At 40.0% G+C, this 19051-nt stretch overlaps 1 protein-coding gene across 1 annotated transcript in view; it reads left to right on the top strand.

Annotated features, from left to right (window-relative positions):
* Window positions 1–3427, top strand: part of NCR3LG1 (natural killer cell cytotoxicity receptor 3 ligand 1) — a 28461-nt gene extending 25034 nt beyond the window's left edge. Inside the window, exon 11 of the mRNA XM_067540678.1 lies at window positions 2227–3427. Coding sequence (XP_067396779.1) covers window positions 2227–2540 — 314 coding nt within the window. The 3' untranslated portion in view covers window positions 2541–3427. The remainder of the gene's footprint in view (window positions 1–2226) is intronic.
* Window positions 3428–19051: the final 15624 nt, after the last annotated feature.

The following is a 19051-nucleotide window of genomic DNA, read 5'->3' as shown; positions in this document are numbered from 1 at the left end:
TATTTTGTTGCAATTCCCAGACCCAGAACAGAAAAAGATGGTGCTTCTGTATTCAGTATTACAGGTTATACATATCAATAAAAATTGTTCTAAGCATTTACCATTTAGATCAGTTTTCTTACTTCCTCATAGCTCATTATGACTATTAGAGTTCTCCACAAATTATGAATGGGTTTTTGGCAGTAACAAATTTTTCTAGTTCTAAAATAAGAATTTTTACATGGATTATAAACATTATAAATCCATATACAAGTGTGTGTTTTGCATGGGAACCTCAATAGAATTATATTAAAAATGTAGATGCTGAGCATTCATTTGGATGTACTTACGTTCCTCTTTTGTAAATAAACAGATCCCCTGTCCTCTGGTACCTTCTCAATCCCTCTGAAGTATATCAAATCCCAATAGATTGAATACAAGTTTACTTATTAGCCATGTTCCCTACTCCCATATTACATCAGGCTTTTTTACCATGTCAAAGATGGCTTTCTTAAATTCCTGTCCAGGCATTATTAAAATTCCAGCTAATGATATTAAGACCATGTTATTTAAGATGTTTTATTGCCTTCATTTAAAATTGCATCAATGTGGGCTATTGAGATATTTATATGGTCTTTAGATATTTTTCTGTTGTTTTTGCTATGATTTTAATCCTCTCATTTCCCTCCCCCCAGGCATCTTCAAGGTGCAATTAATTACTTCCATAATGAGCACTATACATTTCTCTTTGCCTACCAAGCAATACATCATCTCCCACTCCTCTCATCTTCTCTTCCCTGACCAGGATGTGTTCTACTCTCCCTGGACATCTTTTCTCTTACTTGTGTATTTTTTTCATATTTTCTTCAGGGGGCACTTTTTGGAAGCTTCCACATATGACACTATAGAATAATTTTAATGTTTTTTATTTATCTAGCTCGTTCTGCTACTGCACATCCCTTGTATGTTGCTCTGTGCTTTTCACTGCAATGGTTATATTTAGGTGTTTCCGTCTACACAGTTCTCCTGTGAGTGATTTCCTACACGTTTACTGCACCTCACTGTCCCCTTACAAATGGCTGCTGTATGTCCATACCTTTGACAATTATTGCACCTCAGGGGTATGTGTGTGTGTGGGAAATATATGGTTTAATCCAGCAAGATTGATACTCCATTTGGATTGTATCCAGAAAAGTCCCAGCTTTAAATGTTATACACACAGCCATAGATGGCCAGTTTTCTCCCTCTCTCCTATTAAATAGCTGTTAAATAATACTTTAACTTCACCTATACACTTTTTGATATCATACTCAGACAATCCTAGTGGTATTCCATATATAACCCCTCTTGCTTCCATCAGGAATTCGGGCAATTGAAAAGCAACTTTCATTTTCCCTAAGGTTACAATTTTAAGAAGAATTTTCAGCATGCTCTTTATATGTACATTCTATCAACAGACCTCCACCCTACATTCTTTTATCTCATTGTATGTCACCAACACTTCACTTTATCCATTCTGCCATTTTCAGGGGCTTAACAGCTCCTTTTTTTTCCACATCTTCAGTCATGATTTGAAACAATGATAAAATGTTGACTTTTATCCTGTGTTTGTTTTCATTTTTATGCATTTCTTCTTTAAATCCTGTTGTGAGACCATTCCTTATCCCCTACTGCTTCTCCTTCATAGTCCAAGGCAGCTTTCTCTCCCCATCACTCCTTGTCAGTTCCAGTGTTCAGCTTTCTCTCAGTTGGGGGTCAGCTGTAGCCCTCCAGCCAGCTTGCTCCTAAAGTCAAGCCTCACCACCTTCAGCCAGCTGCCAGCCCCACCTAACCTAACCCAACCCAACCCCACCCCACCCCAGCCCCTTCCCACCTGCAGCCAGCCAATCCCCTTTCTGCTACAGACTGCCTCTTTTTATATTAACCAGCCTGCTCCTGCCCAGCTGGGCTTCCTGAGCAATAAATCTAGGTGTCCCTCCCCTTGCAGCCAGTTAACATATTTGACCACTCAGGCCCACATTAAACCATTCATGGCCCGTATGGGGCTCACACTCCATCACATTAATGTAACAACAACAACAAAAAAGATATCCATGACATGTAAATGGAAATATATAACTGTGTATAATTATAACTCTAGCAGCAGAATATGTCCTAATCAATGAATGCAGCAGATTAATGAAATGGCCCTGGTGATGAGGCCTTTATTTGTAATCTTGTTTTTTTGTCAATTGTGTCTATCGTTAGGCCTTAAACCCAGCAGTCAAGAAGTTAACACCCTGAAGATAGAGTGCATTACTAGCAATCCAAAGATTGGTGAAGCTGTGACACTTCGCTGTTCTGTACATGGAAGGACTACAGATAGTGCCTATGTTTCCTGGTTTAAAGGAAAATACCCCATTGAAGAAGAAATAGCGAACACAGACTGTGAGGATGAGTCTGGTTTTATTTCTTCTGTAACATTTACACCTGAAGAACAGGACAAAGAATGCAAGATCAGATGTGAAGTTTCTACTGATGATGACTCTTTTGAGGATACATACATTTTAAAACTTGTGTAATCTGCTTTTAGTGAAGAAGGTGGCCATCAAACAGCAAATCTCTCCTAGCGTTTCAAGGGTTCAACAGAGTTTACATATACATTCCTAATGAGAACCAGAGTTTAAGAAAATATGGACTATTCAGGACCCAAACTCTTCTGCAGGATTGAAGTTGTCTGGACCATTTCCCTCCCCCCAATCTTGAGTATTTTTTACTTTGATTTCTCGGACAGAGACTGTAATGATCCTAAGAGATGAGAACAAAGGAAAATGGTTTTGACACCAATAGAGTGAATCCTTAATTAAAATGCGAATTCACCAAGACTTGGAAAAATGATGAAATATTTTTTAAACTTTATCAGTATCTTGGAAGGTTTTTATTGTAGCAATGGGGAAACAGAAAATGGGGAGTGAATTTGAAGGAAACCTCTTGGCCATAACTAAAGGGCAACTACTTCTATGTTCATACCTACATAAAGATATTTTCCTATATGATGTAAATTACCCAGACAGAGATGTGTAAACTTTCCACAAATTCTTGAAAACGTTCCTTTATATTGTCTTAAAAAACAGAGGTCGCATTGATACTATATTTGAAGAAATTAAAGAACTCTGGTAATGTGTTTGACTTGATTTTAATTGTGCTGAACACACACTGCTGTCATTGATTTCTGTCCTGATTTTAACTGGTAAGCAAGATTGGAAATCAGTCCTTAAAAGATTTTGTTGATTCAAAATCACTAATAGGGGGTAGTGCAAGGGTTTAGCCCTTTGAAAATCAGCCTATTATTGTTCTTAGATTTATGAAACCTTTCAAAAGACCACCTGAAGTATAGTCTTCTCTGCTGGTATTCCAAAGGAAAACTGAATCTGATGGATGTTACACAGTCCCTGTTCTTGCATCTGCTTTTATACCACACTTATTTATGGTGTTATATTGTAATCTGAAACACAGTGATGGTGATTTAAAGTCTGCAAAATAATACATCGTCTGAAATAGGGATAAAAAGTCCTAGTAGGGTGATTGTCCTTCTTACAAATGCTCATGCTGCCACCAGGATATTTTGGATTGCAAAGAAGTTGGTAAAAAGTTCTAGTCCCAGGTTACAGGGCTATAAAGTGAAGTTGAATAGTTTTAGGTTGCATATACTGTTAAAGAGTCACTCTACCTTTCAAGCACCATGTATGCTAAGCAGAAATACACTAAAATTGGGAATAATTTCAATAAAAATGTTAAAATGTATTTTTTCCACCCTAAGGATCCCATAAAATGGAATAGACTAAAAATCAGAAGAGAACAATTTTAAGAGCACTCAGAGCTTGTCTAAATATAAACATTTCACCAGTGTAACATGCAGAATTGAAGTAAAAAATGACCTTTACTTTAGCCCAGAGTTATTCAGGATGGGTATCAGAGTAATTTAAATCAATCAATATCCAGAGAACCTTCAACAGGAGAAAACTTGTGTGTGGATACACAGCAGTTCTCACCAATACAAGGACAATTCTAACAGATGAATGTTGGCATGTAGAAAGGACCTTGATTTACCTGTAACAGTCATAGGTAAATTCCAGAGAAGATTTTTGCCTCTTCCTTATGATTTCTAGTTACCTATGGAAAATTCTGCAGGCTTCAGACAATTATTTTATGCTAAATTATCCACAATTAATACCATTATTGAGGTTAATTCTAAAAAGTTGTATAAATATGTTACCAATCAGGGTTTTTTTTTTTTTTTTTTTTTGGACATTCCCTATCAAAATCAACTATCATTTTAGAGAAATGATTTGCTGGGCAATTCACAAACCACTGACCTCTCCCAGAGCCATTATTGATCTACATCCAACCTGGGAAATTTGCTAATCTTGCCTCGATTCTCTTTTCTTCACTAGACATCCATTCTCTCTCCTCTTTAGTCAATCTCTACCCCTTTGCCTTTGGATCTATTTTCCCACCCACTCTGTCTCCCCGGTTACTGGTTTCCAACCCAGAGTAAGAGAAAAAACATAAAAAGAGCTAAGTACTCTGTAGCCAAAGTGTGAGAGGAAGTGGCAGCCGGTAACTATTCAGGATAAAATTGCTGTGTTGGGGTGGAGCTGGGTCTTGTTACCAGACTGAAAGGGCCAGGTTGTGACACAGGAACCTCTTGATACTACCTGGCAGAAGGCACAGGGGTGAACATAATTATACAGGGATCTTCTGAGTCAGTTATATGCTTAATAATTCATAAAGGAAGGCATGTGAGATCTTTACTAGGAGTCACTAACACCCATTGCAAAATGTATGTAAAGCTAATATTTAAGAAGGTATGTTCTTATACTGGAAATTATGTTCTTAAGGTCTGTGAGTTAAAGCAGGTCACTCTGTGGTGAACTTCCATAAGGAATGAACAATCAGTTGCATGCATATAACATGGGAACTGACTGCCTAGGAAGAGTATTGCGCAAATGGATTTGGGCATCATAGTAACCATAAGCTAAATATGAGTCAGTGGTGTAATGCTACTGCAAAATAAGCAAACGTCATCCTGGGATGTATTAGCAGCAGTGTTGTAAGTAAGACACAAGAAGTAATTATTCCTCTCTACTCTGTGCTGATAACGCCTCAACTGGCATATTGTGTCCAGTTCTGGGTGCATATTTCAGGAAAGATATGAAAAAATTGGAGAAAATCCAGAGAAGAGCAACAAAAATGATTAAAGGTCTAGAAAATATGACCTAGGAAGGAAGATTGAAAAAATTGAGTTTGTTGAGTCTGGAGAAGAGAAGATGGAGAGGGGCCATGATAACAGTTTTCAAGTACGTAAAAGATTGTTACAAGGAGGAGGGAGAAAAAATGTTCTCCTTAACCTCTGAGGATAGGACAAGAAGCAATGGGCTTAAATTGCAGCAAGGGTGGTTTAGGTTGGACATTAGGAAAAATTTCCTGTCAGGGTGGTTAAGCACTGAAATAAATTGCCTAGGGAAGTTGTGGAATCACCATCATTGGAGATTTTTAAGAGTTGGTTAGACAAACACCTGTCAGGGATGATCTGATAATATTCAATCCTGCCATGAGCACAGAGGACTGGACTAGATGACCTCTCAAGGTCCCATCCAGTCCTATGATTCTATCAGGTGACAAACAGGTTTCTTTAAGACAGGCAGGAAGGAGACACTTATCTATCTGTCTGGTAAAATGCAAATTGAGTATTGTATACTTCACAATGGATGCCTATTTGCATACTAAGCCACCAGATAATCAAGATTAAGAAATTAACAAGAGATCGCAAAATCTACAGGAAGGAACACACAGCAAGATGGTGTCTGGTTTATGAATAAAGATCAAAGGGCTATTTTGATATATCGGGGGTTGCAAAGGAACACCCTGCTATCTTTCACGTAGGACGTAAACTGATAGTGGGCTTACATCATGAACAAAAGATCACAGCCAGATGGCTGTAGTACTCTGGAAGGGTCTTGGATGAGCTGTTGCTCTTATGACATAATGTCCTATGAGTTAAATTTAGGCTCTAGTATGTGTGTCATGATTTTATTTTATATGTAACCCTTTTGGTTCCAATATTGCAGCTTGCTGTCATTTTGAAGTTCTGGTCTTTGTTATATAAAATTATACTTGCTTTCTCTATGAACAAATTAAGTGCTATGTATTAAGCAGAGTGTTTGGTAAGCTGTGGTGTACTGCTCCTTTGGGAGTTTTCAAGTACATAAAAGGTTGTTACAAGGATGAGGGAGAAAAATTGTTCTCCTTAACCTCTGAGGAACAGAGGACCTGGGAATTCTGTGCGTGTCCAGTGGCTCAGGAGCTGGGTGCGCTGGGTGCTCTCGGAGGACTGGGGGGCTGGAGTGTGCCTATTGCTAACCTGTAAAGAGAGAGCAAGGCCTGCAGAAGCCTGGAAGGCAGGGCTTGTAGTGCCAGAGGCTAGTAGTGCTGCCTCACAGGAGGCACATCCAAGGTTTCCTTGCCCTAAGGGCAGGTGGTAGTGAGTTGCCTCACAACTCCGGGTACCTCACACAGCTACCAGGCGAGCAGGCTCAGAAAGTTGTCCATGAAAAGGTGGCATTGGTTGCTAGGCAGTCAAAGCAGGGAGCTTCTAGGGAAAACGGGCTACAGCTTTCAGCATGTCACCACTTGAACACTGACGGATGCTTCATATATGTGACAAAAGAAACTTCATGTAACATCTGGACCTGCTTCTTGGTCTGCTCACTGTGCTAAACTCTGAGGGTGCTATTCTGGCTCTCTTGAAGTCAATAGTAGAAATCCCACTGACATCAAAGGGGCCTGGATTTCACCCTGAGGCCCGGATTCAAAGAGTCCAATTGACTTCAGTTGGCTTAGGATCAGGGCCTCAAATCCTCAAGAGGGAAAAGATGTACGCTGCAGCTGAGTCTGCCACAGTTCTGACACGCAGATACTGGTGGCAGTTCAGTTTTGTAACTTGGCCACTCCCGCTTGACTTGTGCAGCCCACCAGGAATCCCACCACCAGGGCAACAGTCAGTGGCAGTTTGCTTTGCTTGTGACCATTTCTTTGCTAATTTTAATTTTTAAAACAGACTGGGGTTCAGCAGATGATTTGTCAGCAACTCAGACTAGTGTCTTCAGATCTGATCTGTAGAGGAGTTTTAACGTATTGAAAAGCCTATATTGCATATTGCACATGCAATGGTTGGATCCATACAATACAAGATGTAGATTAAATGAATCTGTTAATTTACTTCATTAAGACATAAAGCACTATATCCTAAATAGACATCTTCATACCTGGAACTTTTGTTTTTGTCACAAATATTACTGCTTGGTCTTGTCATTATTCAACTCCACTTAATTGTAATAATTATTGTTAGAGCCTCTCTCTAAATTGTGATAGTATTCATGTTTTAAAAATAAGTTAAAATATCATAAATGTGTTATATTCATTGCAAATCCATAAATAAAGCAGCCTGCTATAAACTATGCTTGGTTTCTAAAAAGAGACATCATTCAATGAGGTTAGATCAATGCCAAATGATCGTGCAAATCAGTGCACCGATCTGATTTGAAATTTAAGTGACAGAACATAAAGTCAGCATGCCCAGTGCTACTTAAAATGTTTCACGTGCCTTTTAAAAATACAATTAACTTTCATTTGTCTGGAAACAAATGATACTGGACATAATTTGCTACCAATTTGAGTAATAAAAACAGAGGCCGTCTCAGGGTGTTTGTGGCAGTTTTAGACATAAGCCCTAACAGAGTTTCCACTACACAATGATAGGAATGCTTATCAGCTACATTGACAAACTCATCTTAATGGTGTCTTTTGATGAGAATGGAATGGAATCCTTGATGCTCCTGTCTTCCTCCAACTGCCCGGCATTGCAATAACTGAATGCACCTTGGCTTTGGTAAGAATTCTGAGACTCTAACAAATGTAAACACTGAATTTATAATCCTTTAAGGTCTGGATTTTTGGGGGAATGGGGAAATGGAAGAGGGTTGGTCACTTGCAAAAATTAAGAATTCCCAGTTCAATGTTTGTGGAAAAAATGTTGCCTCAAATCATACTTTGTACAGATTAATTTGTAAGTGGGTAAAACTGGGACTCAAAGCCAGATGGCTGGTGTTTCCTTTTTGCCAAATTTTGCTTGTAAATGTGTAGTAAGTGGTGATCACTTAAGTGAAATAACTTGCATATTGCTTTCTGATGAAGGAGGCAAATTAAGGAACAAAAAAGGACATTCAGATGATGGTGAGAGTCTAATGTAAACACACAACAGCAAGAAAATCCAAAGTTAAGGCTGCAAATCCATTCTTAACACCCCCTAGTGTTAGCAATAGTTCAGCACAACAGCTATGCCAGACCAGCCACTAAGCGACAGTCCCTAAATACGGAGACAAGAGTATGGTTCAATTCCTGTTATGCAGAATGGGGATTAACTCCCCCCCATCCCGAGAGACACAGTGGGTCCAGGCTGGTCTGGCACATTTCACAGGTGCTGCCCTACGGGTGCTGAACTGTATCTGGTTACACAGTGACTGCAGCCCTGTCACTGCCCTAGATAGTCACAGTAGCCAGCCGCTGGCTCCCAGCTCCTGCCCGGGGTGCTGCCTTATTGGGGCAAGTGTCCAAGGGAGGAAAATGAAAAGGAAACCGCTCAGCCCCATTACTAAGCCGACCCAGGCCGGCAACGCCCCCAGCCCTACCTCAGAGCATGGGGTGGGGAGCAGGCCCCGCTTGGCAGTGCTGCCAGCTGCTCTGGCTGCTCCTGTGTCTCAGTGGCAGGCTCCAGCCTGCAGAAGGAGGGATCCTGGGTCCCATAAGGCTGGCGGGGTGTGTGTGTGTGCACACACCCCCTTGGCAAAGAGGTTATGCGGCAGGGTCACTGGGGCCCTAAGCTGGAGTCTTCAAGGTCTGCATGATTATGATCCTGGTCCTCCCCCAGCTCCCAATTACCCGCCTGGACAGGGAGCAGGAGTGGGGTGGGGGAGTGGCTGGGTGGGCAGGGGTGAGCTTGCCAGACCCTTGTGGTGTTCCAAGGCTGAAGCTGGCTCCTTAGTCCCACTTCTTTATTCACAGGCCTTACAAAGTCATTGATGTAAGTTTATATTTTTAGAAATGTCACCGAAATAAACCCTCTTATATGTTGTAACAATATATAGTCAAGCAAGACCCCAATCCCTCATGGTGTAATTGCCTCTCACTTGCAATAAGTAATTGATGTCTGAGGGTGTATAACTGATAAGTAATTTATCAGGTCACCCCACATGACACATGCCTGCAACTATTAATCTGTCCTGAAGGTTATGGCCCATGGCACTCCCTGACCTGAAGCTTTAGTTCTGTGCAAAATGCCACCATATATCACTCCTACCCAAAATAACTGGCACTCCAAGTGACTCATCCTTGTGGCCATTAGACTGTTCTGAAGTAGCTGGCATACACCACTCTCTGAGACACAGTTTTATTACTGGTTCCTTTGTTAGTCAAGGAGCATTTGCAGACTGCAAGGGGCTGGGGCTATGTGGTGGCAGCATTTTGCCCGGAAAATACGACTTTAGGTCAGAAAGTGGCATGTACCACCTTTTTCAGAACAGTTTAACCGTCTCCTCTCATTGACTGCCTAAAGTGCATACAGCCTTTAACAGCTGAAAGGTTAATTTTACGCATTTTTTCTATAAAACACCAAACTGTAATATACAAGCAAGCCTAAATATAGCGGCAATAGCATGGAAAAAAATATTCTACCCCAGGAAATGATTTCATATCTGAGAGAGGTCCTATTGGGCAACATCTTAAGATCTTAACATCTTAAGGCTGAGAGCTTCTCAACACTATTTTTAAGCCACACATGGTTTGTGGCCACTTCCTAGATGACCACTAAAAATAGACATGTAAAAGGAAAGTACTGTGCCAGGTAATCCTGGTGGACCAAATCCTTAAGGCTGGTGCAATAATAATGGATAGGGGTAACCCCTCATTGGCCATGCCAGACAGACAGGGAGTGGGAGGAATAGCAGATCAGCCCAGGAGAATCAGTTCTGTGAAAAGAAGGGGGTTGAAATATGGTGGCAACATTGAAATCTTTTGACATCAGAACTATTCTGGATGCATCATTGCCAGGTATTTGTGTTTGCAAGAATGGGTGACACATACAACATCTGAGTCTCTCTGAGCTAATTGAGTTGATCCACAGCTGTGTTTTACAAAAGACTGTTTTGACCCTACATTTATTATACTCACTCTGTAGAGTGTTGTTAATATTTAAATTTTTAAGTGGGCATTTTGATACCTTAATGGTAACTGCTTATGGGGAAGGCATTTTGAAGCTGTACTTTGATACATCACAATGTGACTGGCAGTTATGCTGTAATTCCTTTAGTAGTATAATGGCTAGTAGAAGTTTTGGTCCTACTTTGATTTCAAATTCTCAAGCAAGAAAAATAAACCAGTTAACCACTTACTGTGAAAGAATAGCTATGGTCCACTCAATTCATTTTTTAAATATGAGCAAGCATAGAATCATCAGAATTTATTTTATTTTTTTCATTCACAGCCCCTACTTCAGATTTGAATTGGAGCAGTCATTAGAACAGCCTGTATTATTGTTCTTGGTTTGGGTACTTTCATGTACAATAGGCATTTTAAGAAAAGTAAGTAGTTTTAAAGGTGCACTGTGCTAATGATATCTTAATGGCAACTAGTAGCTCTTGTAAATGCTTGAAATCTAAGCCTTAACACTAGTGACAAACTAACAATAATCAAAACATCAGAATATTTGTTATCCACTAACCTATTAAGTGAACATCTCCCAAAAGCAGTGCACACCACGCTTTTGTTCCCTTGCTGATGAAAAAGCCTCTTTTTGCTAAATGTTTCAGGTGCCTCTGAAGCTCTTTGGGAAAAATTGGGGTCGTGCTGTATTTGACTAGAACATTTTAAACAGACTGGAATATGGTAACTATCAGACAGGCTTGGTAAGAAACGCTCTGCTTTCATATACTCTCACAAAAGGATTTGCTCTTAAATTTGCCTTTTATAGGTTTAGTAGTGGGGATTATTCCACACAAACACTGCATCAATAATAACTGTAATTAACTTAAAGTGGTAACTCTTAACAGTATGATGATCCATTTTTGTTACTGTAACTGTGCAGAAAAAACACTGACTTACACACACAGACAAAGGGAGAAGTATCTCCTGCCCAAATGCCAAACAATTGGGGTATTTGAATAAAGGGAACTCAACTGGATAGTTTATCAGTACAAAAAGTATAAAATATGACAGCACTGGCGAATATAATTCATTTTGATAAGTGCAGTGTTTTAGTGTATGGAAATACAGTGTAATGTTATAAAGCAGAGAGAAAAATTTCAGTTCATTTTGTCACTTGTCATTCTTCATAATGTGGTGCATCAAGCCGCTAACTTCCCTATTTTTCCTTGCAGATCCACTAACAATGATACCATTTGTAGGGAATGCGGAAATGAAGCATTTGGAAGATGCTTTTTTGCATTGCCAGATTTCAGGCTTTCATCCAAAACTTTTCACTGTAGCCTTTTGTATAAAAAAGTATCAACAAGAACAAAAGGAGAAAATATACTCTTGGAGAACAGTGAAAAGGATGACATCGAACAAACTGGGGAAAGTGCTGCTCTCGTGACTATGCCAAAGAATTTTCAATTTCAGATATGTTTGAAGTTGCAAGAGAATGGCACTTTTGAAGTTCCATGCACGATTCATGTATCTCAAATGTGTAGGACCTTGACAAGGCAGAACTTTCTCTTGAAGTGACACACACAGGTCCTTCAGCAATGTCCTGCTGTTCAGTCAAGAACCTTGAAGATCATAGGTAAGCAAAGTGCTTTGTAGTATGTAGAGGGGTTGGTTGCAGTAGCCATCTGGGTTTCCTGTTGACAGGTTCATAGCTGGCATTACAATAAAAACGTTTTTCAAAATGAATATTAAGTCCAGCTCCACATCGCAAATCCACATGATAGGAAATTCAGCCAGTAATTAACTTTGGTTTTTTGCTTCAGGGTGTTGAGGCTGGGTGCTTTTTTCTGAAGGTAAGAGCCATTCATTCTGCCCCAGGCTCCCTTTCCTGTATGATCTATGGCTTTAGTTATCCTTACCTGAACACATGGCAACACTGATGGTAAGATAATAGGTCCTGCCTATGTGGCTATGTTATTATATCAGTACTGAAATCTCAGGCATCTAGTCATTCCTCCTGTTCCCTGCCACCCCCCAATAAGACATTAAAGTCACAAGGTGTTTCCCTAGTTTGCATGTGAAATTCTTGGAAACATGTGTGATGGGGTGGCCTTCGTGCTCCCGTGGGCCGAGCGCTTTTGCACTGTGGTAGGCATAAAATGGCCACCCGGGACTCCCACCAGTCTCAAGATGGCGGCCGTCTCTCTTCGGACCAGTCTTCCCTCAGGCCTTCGCAGGCCGAGTAGTGCCCTTGGGACCTTGGGTTCTAAGGTTTGGGGTAGGGGGTGTCCGAGCCCGCCCTCTCCTTCGGACACCAGCCCAGAGACCCTGGCTGACAGCAGTGGCTGGCTGCTGCTCTAAGGAAATGCGTAAGTCTTTTCTCTGGGCTGCTTCCCTACCCTGGACCCCGTCGGGGCTAAGTGGCCACTCCACCGGGGAAGCCCCCCTGCTTTCCTCTGGCTTCTACCACTCACTGTTACTGTTCTCCTTCTCCATCTCCAAACTCCAAGAGCACCCTGCCTGGCTGGGAGGGAGCTCATATCTGCTCCCAGGCAGTGCTTAATGGGTCTCAGCTGGCTCTGGCCTCAGCTGACCCTAATTGGTCCCAGCTGGCTCTGGCCTCAGCTGACCCTGATTAGTCTGGAGGGAGCCTTGGGCAGCTGCTAGGGGAACAGGGCCTTGATCATTCTTGGGCTAACGTAGCGCCCTTCTACCACCCGCCGGTAGCCCCTGTCACACATGGATACTTGAGAATGACAGGTCCTCTTAAGTATTCATAAGGTATCGTGTAATTCTTGCAATGGAGAACTCAAGGGTTACACTTGAGATGGACATAGAGTCTAAACAAATTACAGATGCTGGGAAGAACTTCTGGCTAATATGCTGGCCTGCCACCTCAAAGAGGGCATAGTCTGTGAACTGGAGACATATTTAGCCTTTAGCCTCTGAAAAAACCCTGGCATATATATTGTCATTAGCAAATGATGGCTGTTGACCGCCTTTTGCTACTTCTCAGAGATGCGGCAATATGGATTTCACAAAACACTCCCCCATCCTGACCTAGGTCTTGATCTTACATGATTGAAGTCAGTGGAAGTTTGGCTATTGATTTCAATGGGCAGAAGTTCAGGTGGTGGTCAGAGCACACGTGTCAGCTTCCTTTTGCTATGTAAGTTAGGGCACAGTTCAACCCTTACTATATGGTAATGGTGCCTCTAATTTGGTAGATGTGTGCTCGTGAACCCTATATTTTAAGTGTCAATAAAATAGTATTCAATAACATTCAGGATATTCAGACCTAGCATTTTATATTTTATTACCTGATATTATATAATATTTAGGTAAAAACTCCTACATATATTTGCTCTTCCATTTAACAATACCAGAACTTGAAATTTAAATTTGTTATTTTAAATGTTGACTATTGTGATTGTGACTCCTTTAATTGGAATAAAATCTACATCTACCAACTCTCATTCAGAACCAGAGGCCCAGATTTCACAGAACTTTTCTACTGTGTGAATGACAACATGGACAAGTTTGTGTTGCTTAAGGTAGATGTTTTGATGTCATGGCATCACATTTTCAATGTTGGAACAGCAGGTGTTACACGTAGATTCAGAATAACTCTTTCCCCCGATCACTAACATTGCATTCTTGAGGTCAAGCTCTGTGTAGGTTAATTGATCTTTTAGCTCTGTATAGGTAAAAATAGGTTTACTTCTGTATAGGTTAATTGATCTCTTACTATTCTGCCTATCTTTCCTTCACCTTGGGATAGTTTGCGGTTGTGCCTTTAATATTGTCTCTTTGAAAAACTGCCACCTCTCCTGAACAACCATTTCTCTCAGATTTTCCTCCCACAGGACCCTACATATCAGTTCTCTGAGGTTGTTAAAATCTGCTTTTTAAAATCTGTTGTCCTTAATTTGCTGCTGTCACTCATTCCTTTCTTTAGAACCATGAAATCTATTAATTCATGATTAGTCTCAGTAAAATTAACTTTAACTATCAGATTCTCAACTAATTCATCTCTGTTAGCTGGAATCAAGTCTAAAATAGTGGTCCCTCTGGTTACTTCCTCCACCTTCTGAAGTAAGAAGTTGTCCCCAGTACATCCCAACAACTTATTGGACATTTTGTGTTTTGCTGTATTACTGTTCCAACAGATGTCTGTGTAGTTAAAGTCCCCCATTACTATCCGATCTTGTGTTTTGGATATTTCTGTTGTTTGTTGTAGAAATGCCTCTTCCATCTCTTCTTTCTGATTTGGTACTTTATAGTAGACCCCCACAATGATGTTACCCCTAATTTACGCTGGGAAAAGCCAGACCCGAAAAGCCAGACCCTGTGTAGCTTGAAATCTTGTCTCTTTCTCCAACAAGAGATGGTCCAATAAAGATATTACCTCACCCATTTTGTCTCTCTAATATCCTGGAACCAACGTGGCTACAACAACATTGCAAGTAATATAGTGGAAAGTCTGTACTTTACTTCCGTGTTCTTTCACTTCCTAATCATTTTACTTTTGCCCTGTTTGTTGTTTTATTTGCAGTATTTACGCCAAGAGTCTTAAAAATTGTATGTGAGCTCAGTGTCCCTGAGAGTGGAAAGGCTGTCACATTATCTTGCCAGGTGAGAGATTACTACCCAGCCTGCTGTCATGTGCACTGGGTGAGAGGCTTGGAAGAACTTAGCAAGGCTGCAGTTAAAAGCCAGGATTCTCAGCTTGATATAGCAACAAATCTGTAGAAAGCCAAGTACATTTACACCTGCAGTAGAGTTCACTACTGAAGCCATCCATTGCAATAGAACTATAAGAAATGCTTGTCCCCTCAATTTAAAAGGTGACTGGTTTTTGTTCAAGACACTTCTGCTCTCTTCATTTTTCTACTTCACATTCAAAGGGAAAACTCAGAAGTTGATGCTGTTTGGACCAGCATTAACTCTTATATGGATATTTGATTAGTGACTCCGGTGGGGGAATACTGTTGAGCAGAGCTTCAACCTAGCTATTCAAACCATAGCACAACTCCTCCTATTCCACAGATCCCACATCAACAAACATGAAGTGTGCAGTGTTGTGTAGGTCGAGGATAAGGAGCGAGCATGCAGTAGAACTGCTGCTCCTGCCCTCTTCATCACCCACGCTGGCCCCAGGAGGTTCTGCTCCCTTCCCCTTATATGTAGAGTATCTCAATCAAGTAAAACTTAAATTTGAAAACTTGTCCCAGTGTCAAAAGCCAGAGATTTCTTGCAAGCAACCCTACAATAGTAAACCAGCATGTGCAAGGGAGGAAAAATATTCAGCAAAGAAAGATCCTGGCCATGTCTACACTAGTGATCTTACAGTGGCACAGCTGCATTGGTACAGCTGTGCTGCTGTAAGACTGCTTGAGTAGTTGCTTTGTGCTGATGGGAGAGAGCTCTCCCGCCAACATAATAAAACCACGTCAATGAATGGCAGTAGCTATGTCGGTGGGAGAAGTAGCGCTGCACACACTGCCACTTAAGCCAGTGAAACTTATGTCACTCAAGGGTGTGTTTTTTCACCCCACCCCCGAGTGATATAAGTTTTGCTGGCATAAGTGGTAGGGTACCCCTGGCCTCAGACTGAGAATTTCAAAGCTGCCAAGGAGACTTGTATACCTCATTACCATTAACTCTAATGGGAACTAGGTATCCAAATCCCTCAGCTTAAACTTCAAGCTTTCAAGAGCCTCTTATGAACAACAAAGAGAAAAGAAACACTCTTAGAAGCTATAGAACATTACCCTATCCATATCTTTTTGGAAGAATAGGAGTATGATGTATTTCAGTAGGAGATGTACCAAAAAGATGAGGGAATTATTCCTTAGTAAAGCTTAGTAGTTAAACAATTATTTATATATTACATATAAATATTATGCACATGTATAAAAGGGAGTATGGGAAGTTATCCCCATTGCAATGTTTTAAACTACCAAAAGCACAATTTCTCTCATCAACTTCATTAACACTGAATCTTCGCTCTCCAGATTCCTGTATATGCGACTCTGTAGCTATCAATTATATGTTATATTATATGTTATATAAGCTATCAATTATATGTTATATTATATGTTATATAAGTCAATTATATGTTCTATCTGATATAAAAATCTCACACACACTTCATTATATATCTATCATTAGCACATACTACAGCATACCTAGTACTTTCTTTGAAGTTTAACTTTGTTTTTATAGATTAAAACATAGATTTATTTCCACACTTTTTGCAGGTTTTCCAAAAGTTGTAGGTATTGTTCTTAGTCTAAATGATGCTGAATATGGAAAACCCCTTTCCCTAAACAGCAAAGGTATGGATTTCTATCCCAAAGATATTCAAGTCCAGTGGTTTCACGTGAGTGGTGAAATCAAGAAGGATTCATCAGTACAAGCGCCAAAGCAGGATGCAAATGGCTTTTTTTGTATGTCTCCTGATCTTCAGATAATATCTCTGCTCTAGATTACGGCACAAAGATTGGTTTAATGGTGATGCACAAGACTCTGTCAAAGCCCATTTCAGAAAATGAGTACCTAAAAGTCCCAAGTACATATAACAAATATATGGGTCCTTTTATTTTTAGGACATGACAGGGCAATATTTGAACTTGAAGGAAAAAAAGTGTTTTTGTTTTATGGACAGAGGGCCAGATCCACTAAGTGATGTGCAGGAAGGTATAAAGTATACCTCCCAGAGACAGTGATATTGACCTCAGGAAGGGCAAACAGTGTTACTGGCCACTGTTCTCCCTATTTGTATTGTGCTGGGACAACTTTAGGCTCCAGTCAGGACTATATGGCTATCCCATAGGGGGAGTCTGCTAAAAAGATCTTGGGCCAGATTTACAAAAATATTTAGGTGCCTAAAGATTGCAGATTGCTGCATAGTATGAGTTTACAAAAACACCTATGTTATTTCAGTGCTATTTGATTTTCAATAGGAGTTGAGTACCTATCCTGCTTATTTGCATTTGTAAATCCCTCTAGGCATTTATCTGGCTCTTTAGGCATCTGAAGTCCTTCATAAAGTTGACCCCTTGACTATATTCCACTGCTGGTTACTTTTGGTGTAGCAACAGTCCATATAGTTCCCCCAGCAGATCAATCCTCCACTGACTGACTTTTTTGGAGAACTTGCATGGGTTCACACTGGCAGAAATTAGGTTTAAACCAGGCTAAAGTTAAACGTAAAATTTTTGTTTGCCTTTTGCTAAACATTTAAAATCCCAAATTACAGAAAGATCTGGGATTTCTCCTACTAGAATATATGTTAAAAATAAACAGAGAACCCTCTCTTTCTGGCATCTCATAATATTAACCTTGTGTGTCAAACGGGTAAAATAATATTTCCCCATTTTTGTAAAAGACCAAGTTCCACCAGTGTAAAGCCCTGAATAATTGAATAATTATTTATATAATCTTTATTATTCTTAATCTGGAGATTTTGCTTCCTGTCTCTGGCACAGAGCAAGTTCTTCATTGTATCACTTTGTGTCCCTACCTCTCCCTTCTGAGGAGAGTGGGGCATAGACTGAGAATGACTGTGCCTAAAAAACATCTCTTTAATCACAATCCTCATCACTCTAATGAAGTGTCAGCAGCACATGCCACTCTTCGGCCTTCCTCCTGCTACTAGGGGAAGTGATTTCGTGGCAAAACTCATTAATGAAGGATCAAATTCCCTTACTCAGTTAGTTCTTTAAACCTGTGTTTATATGCCATAGTATTGTGCACTTGCCCTTGTGCAGGATCAAGCCTAGGTGGCCTGTGACCTAAAGAAAATGTGTGAATACTTTTTCTTTTGTTGGTTTTCTTTTCTTGGGAATCACTTTGATAAAATGTCCATGAATATTTTACTGCACAGTGTTTCTAAAGGAAAACTTTCTTTCCTATTTAGCGAAGACTCCTGCCATTTCTGACGTAAGAGCAACACCTGCATCACCCAAGGTCAATAAGACGGTCTGTCTTGAAATTTCCATATCAAAGTTTGCACCTAAAGAAATATAAGTTGCATGGTATAGAGAATGGTTAAAGTTATCTGAGGACGACTGTGCCATAAATATAAGAATTGGTTTATGTTTTTCTACCAGCAAAATTCAATTTACTACTAATGCATTTGATAATGGAAAAATATTCAGTTGTGAAGTTACTCATTTAACAACCAGCACCTGCACTGAGAAAACCTTTATATTGAAACTCAAAGGTAAAATGGATTTTTTAATTCTTAAAAGCCAGTTTAAGGTTAATTAACTTTACATCATGAGTACTCCCATTGATTTTAATGGGCTTGAATTATGAATAAGATACTACTCAGCATGAGTAAAGGCATGAGGGTCTAGCCCTAAATAAGCTTGAGTCTATATAAATATTAATGTAGTATTCAGTACTTCACTCACTTTCTTCTCCCTGTGTTATACACTGAGCAAACTATATCCACTTCCTTAGCTGTATGGAGAAAATGGCCTCTTAGTCATATGCTCACCATTAAAATTGAGATAGGGGTTCTTAAGATACTCATCCTCAAAACTTGACTTGTTTAAATGATTTCAGCAAATAAATGAAAAAAGCATTTATTTACATGGTTTAATCAAACATTCTCTGTACTGGATCCAAAGCCTGGTGAAGACGGCTAAAAGGCTTTGGATCAGGCCTTCTGAGAGTTCATGTGAATACAGACGTATTGAATAACAGGGGATGAGAACATATTTATAAGGAGGCCATGGAACAGTACAACATTTTGTCATGTGTATCATTTTACATTGTGTGTTTTCCTATTGAGTTTTCTTACCCCTATGACAAATGTACA

This window comes from Emydura macquarii, unplaced genomic scaffold (assembly GCF_026122565.2).
Source record: "Emydura macquarii macquarii isolate MOO-44397 ecotype Brisbane River unplaced genomic scaffold, CSIRO-AGI_Emac_v2 contig_587, whole genome shotgun sequence".
In the NCBI taxonomy this organism is placed as follows: Eukaryota; Metazoa; Chordata; order Testudines; family Chelidae; genus Emydura; species Emydura macquarii.
This window is presented reverse-complemented; position numbering and strand designations above follow the sequence as displayed.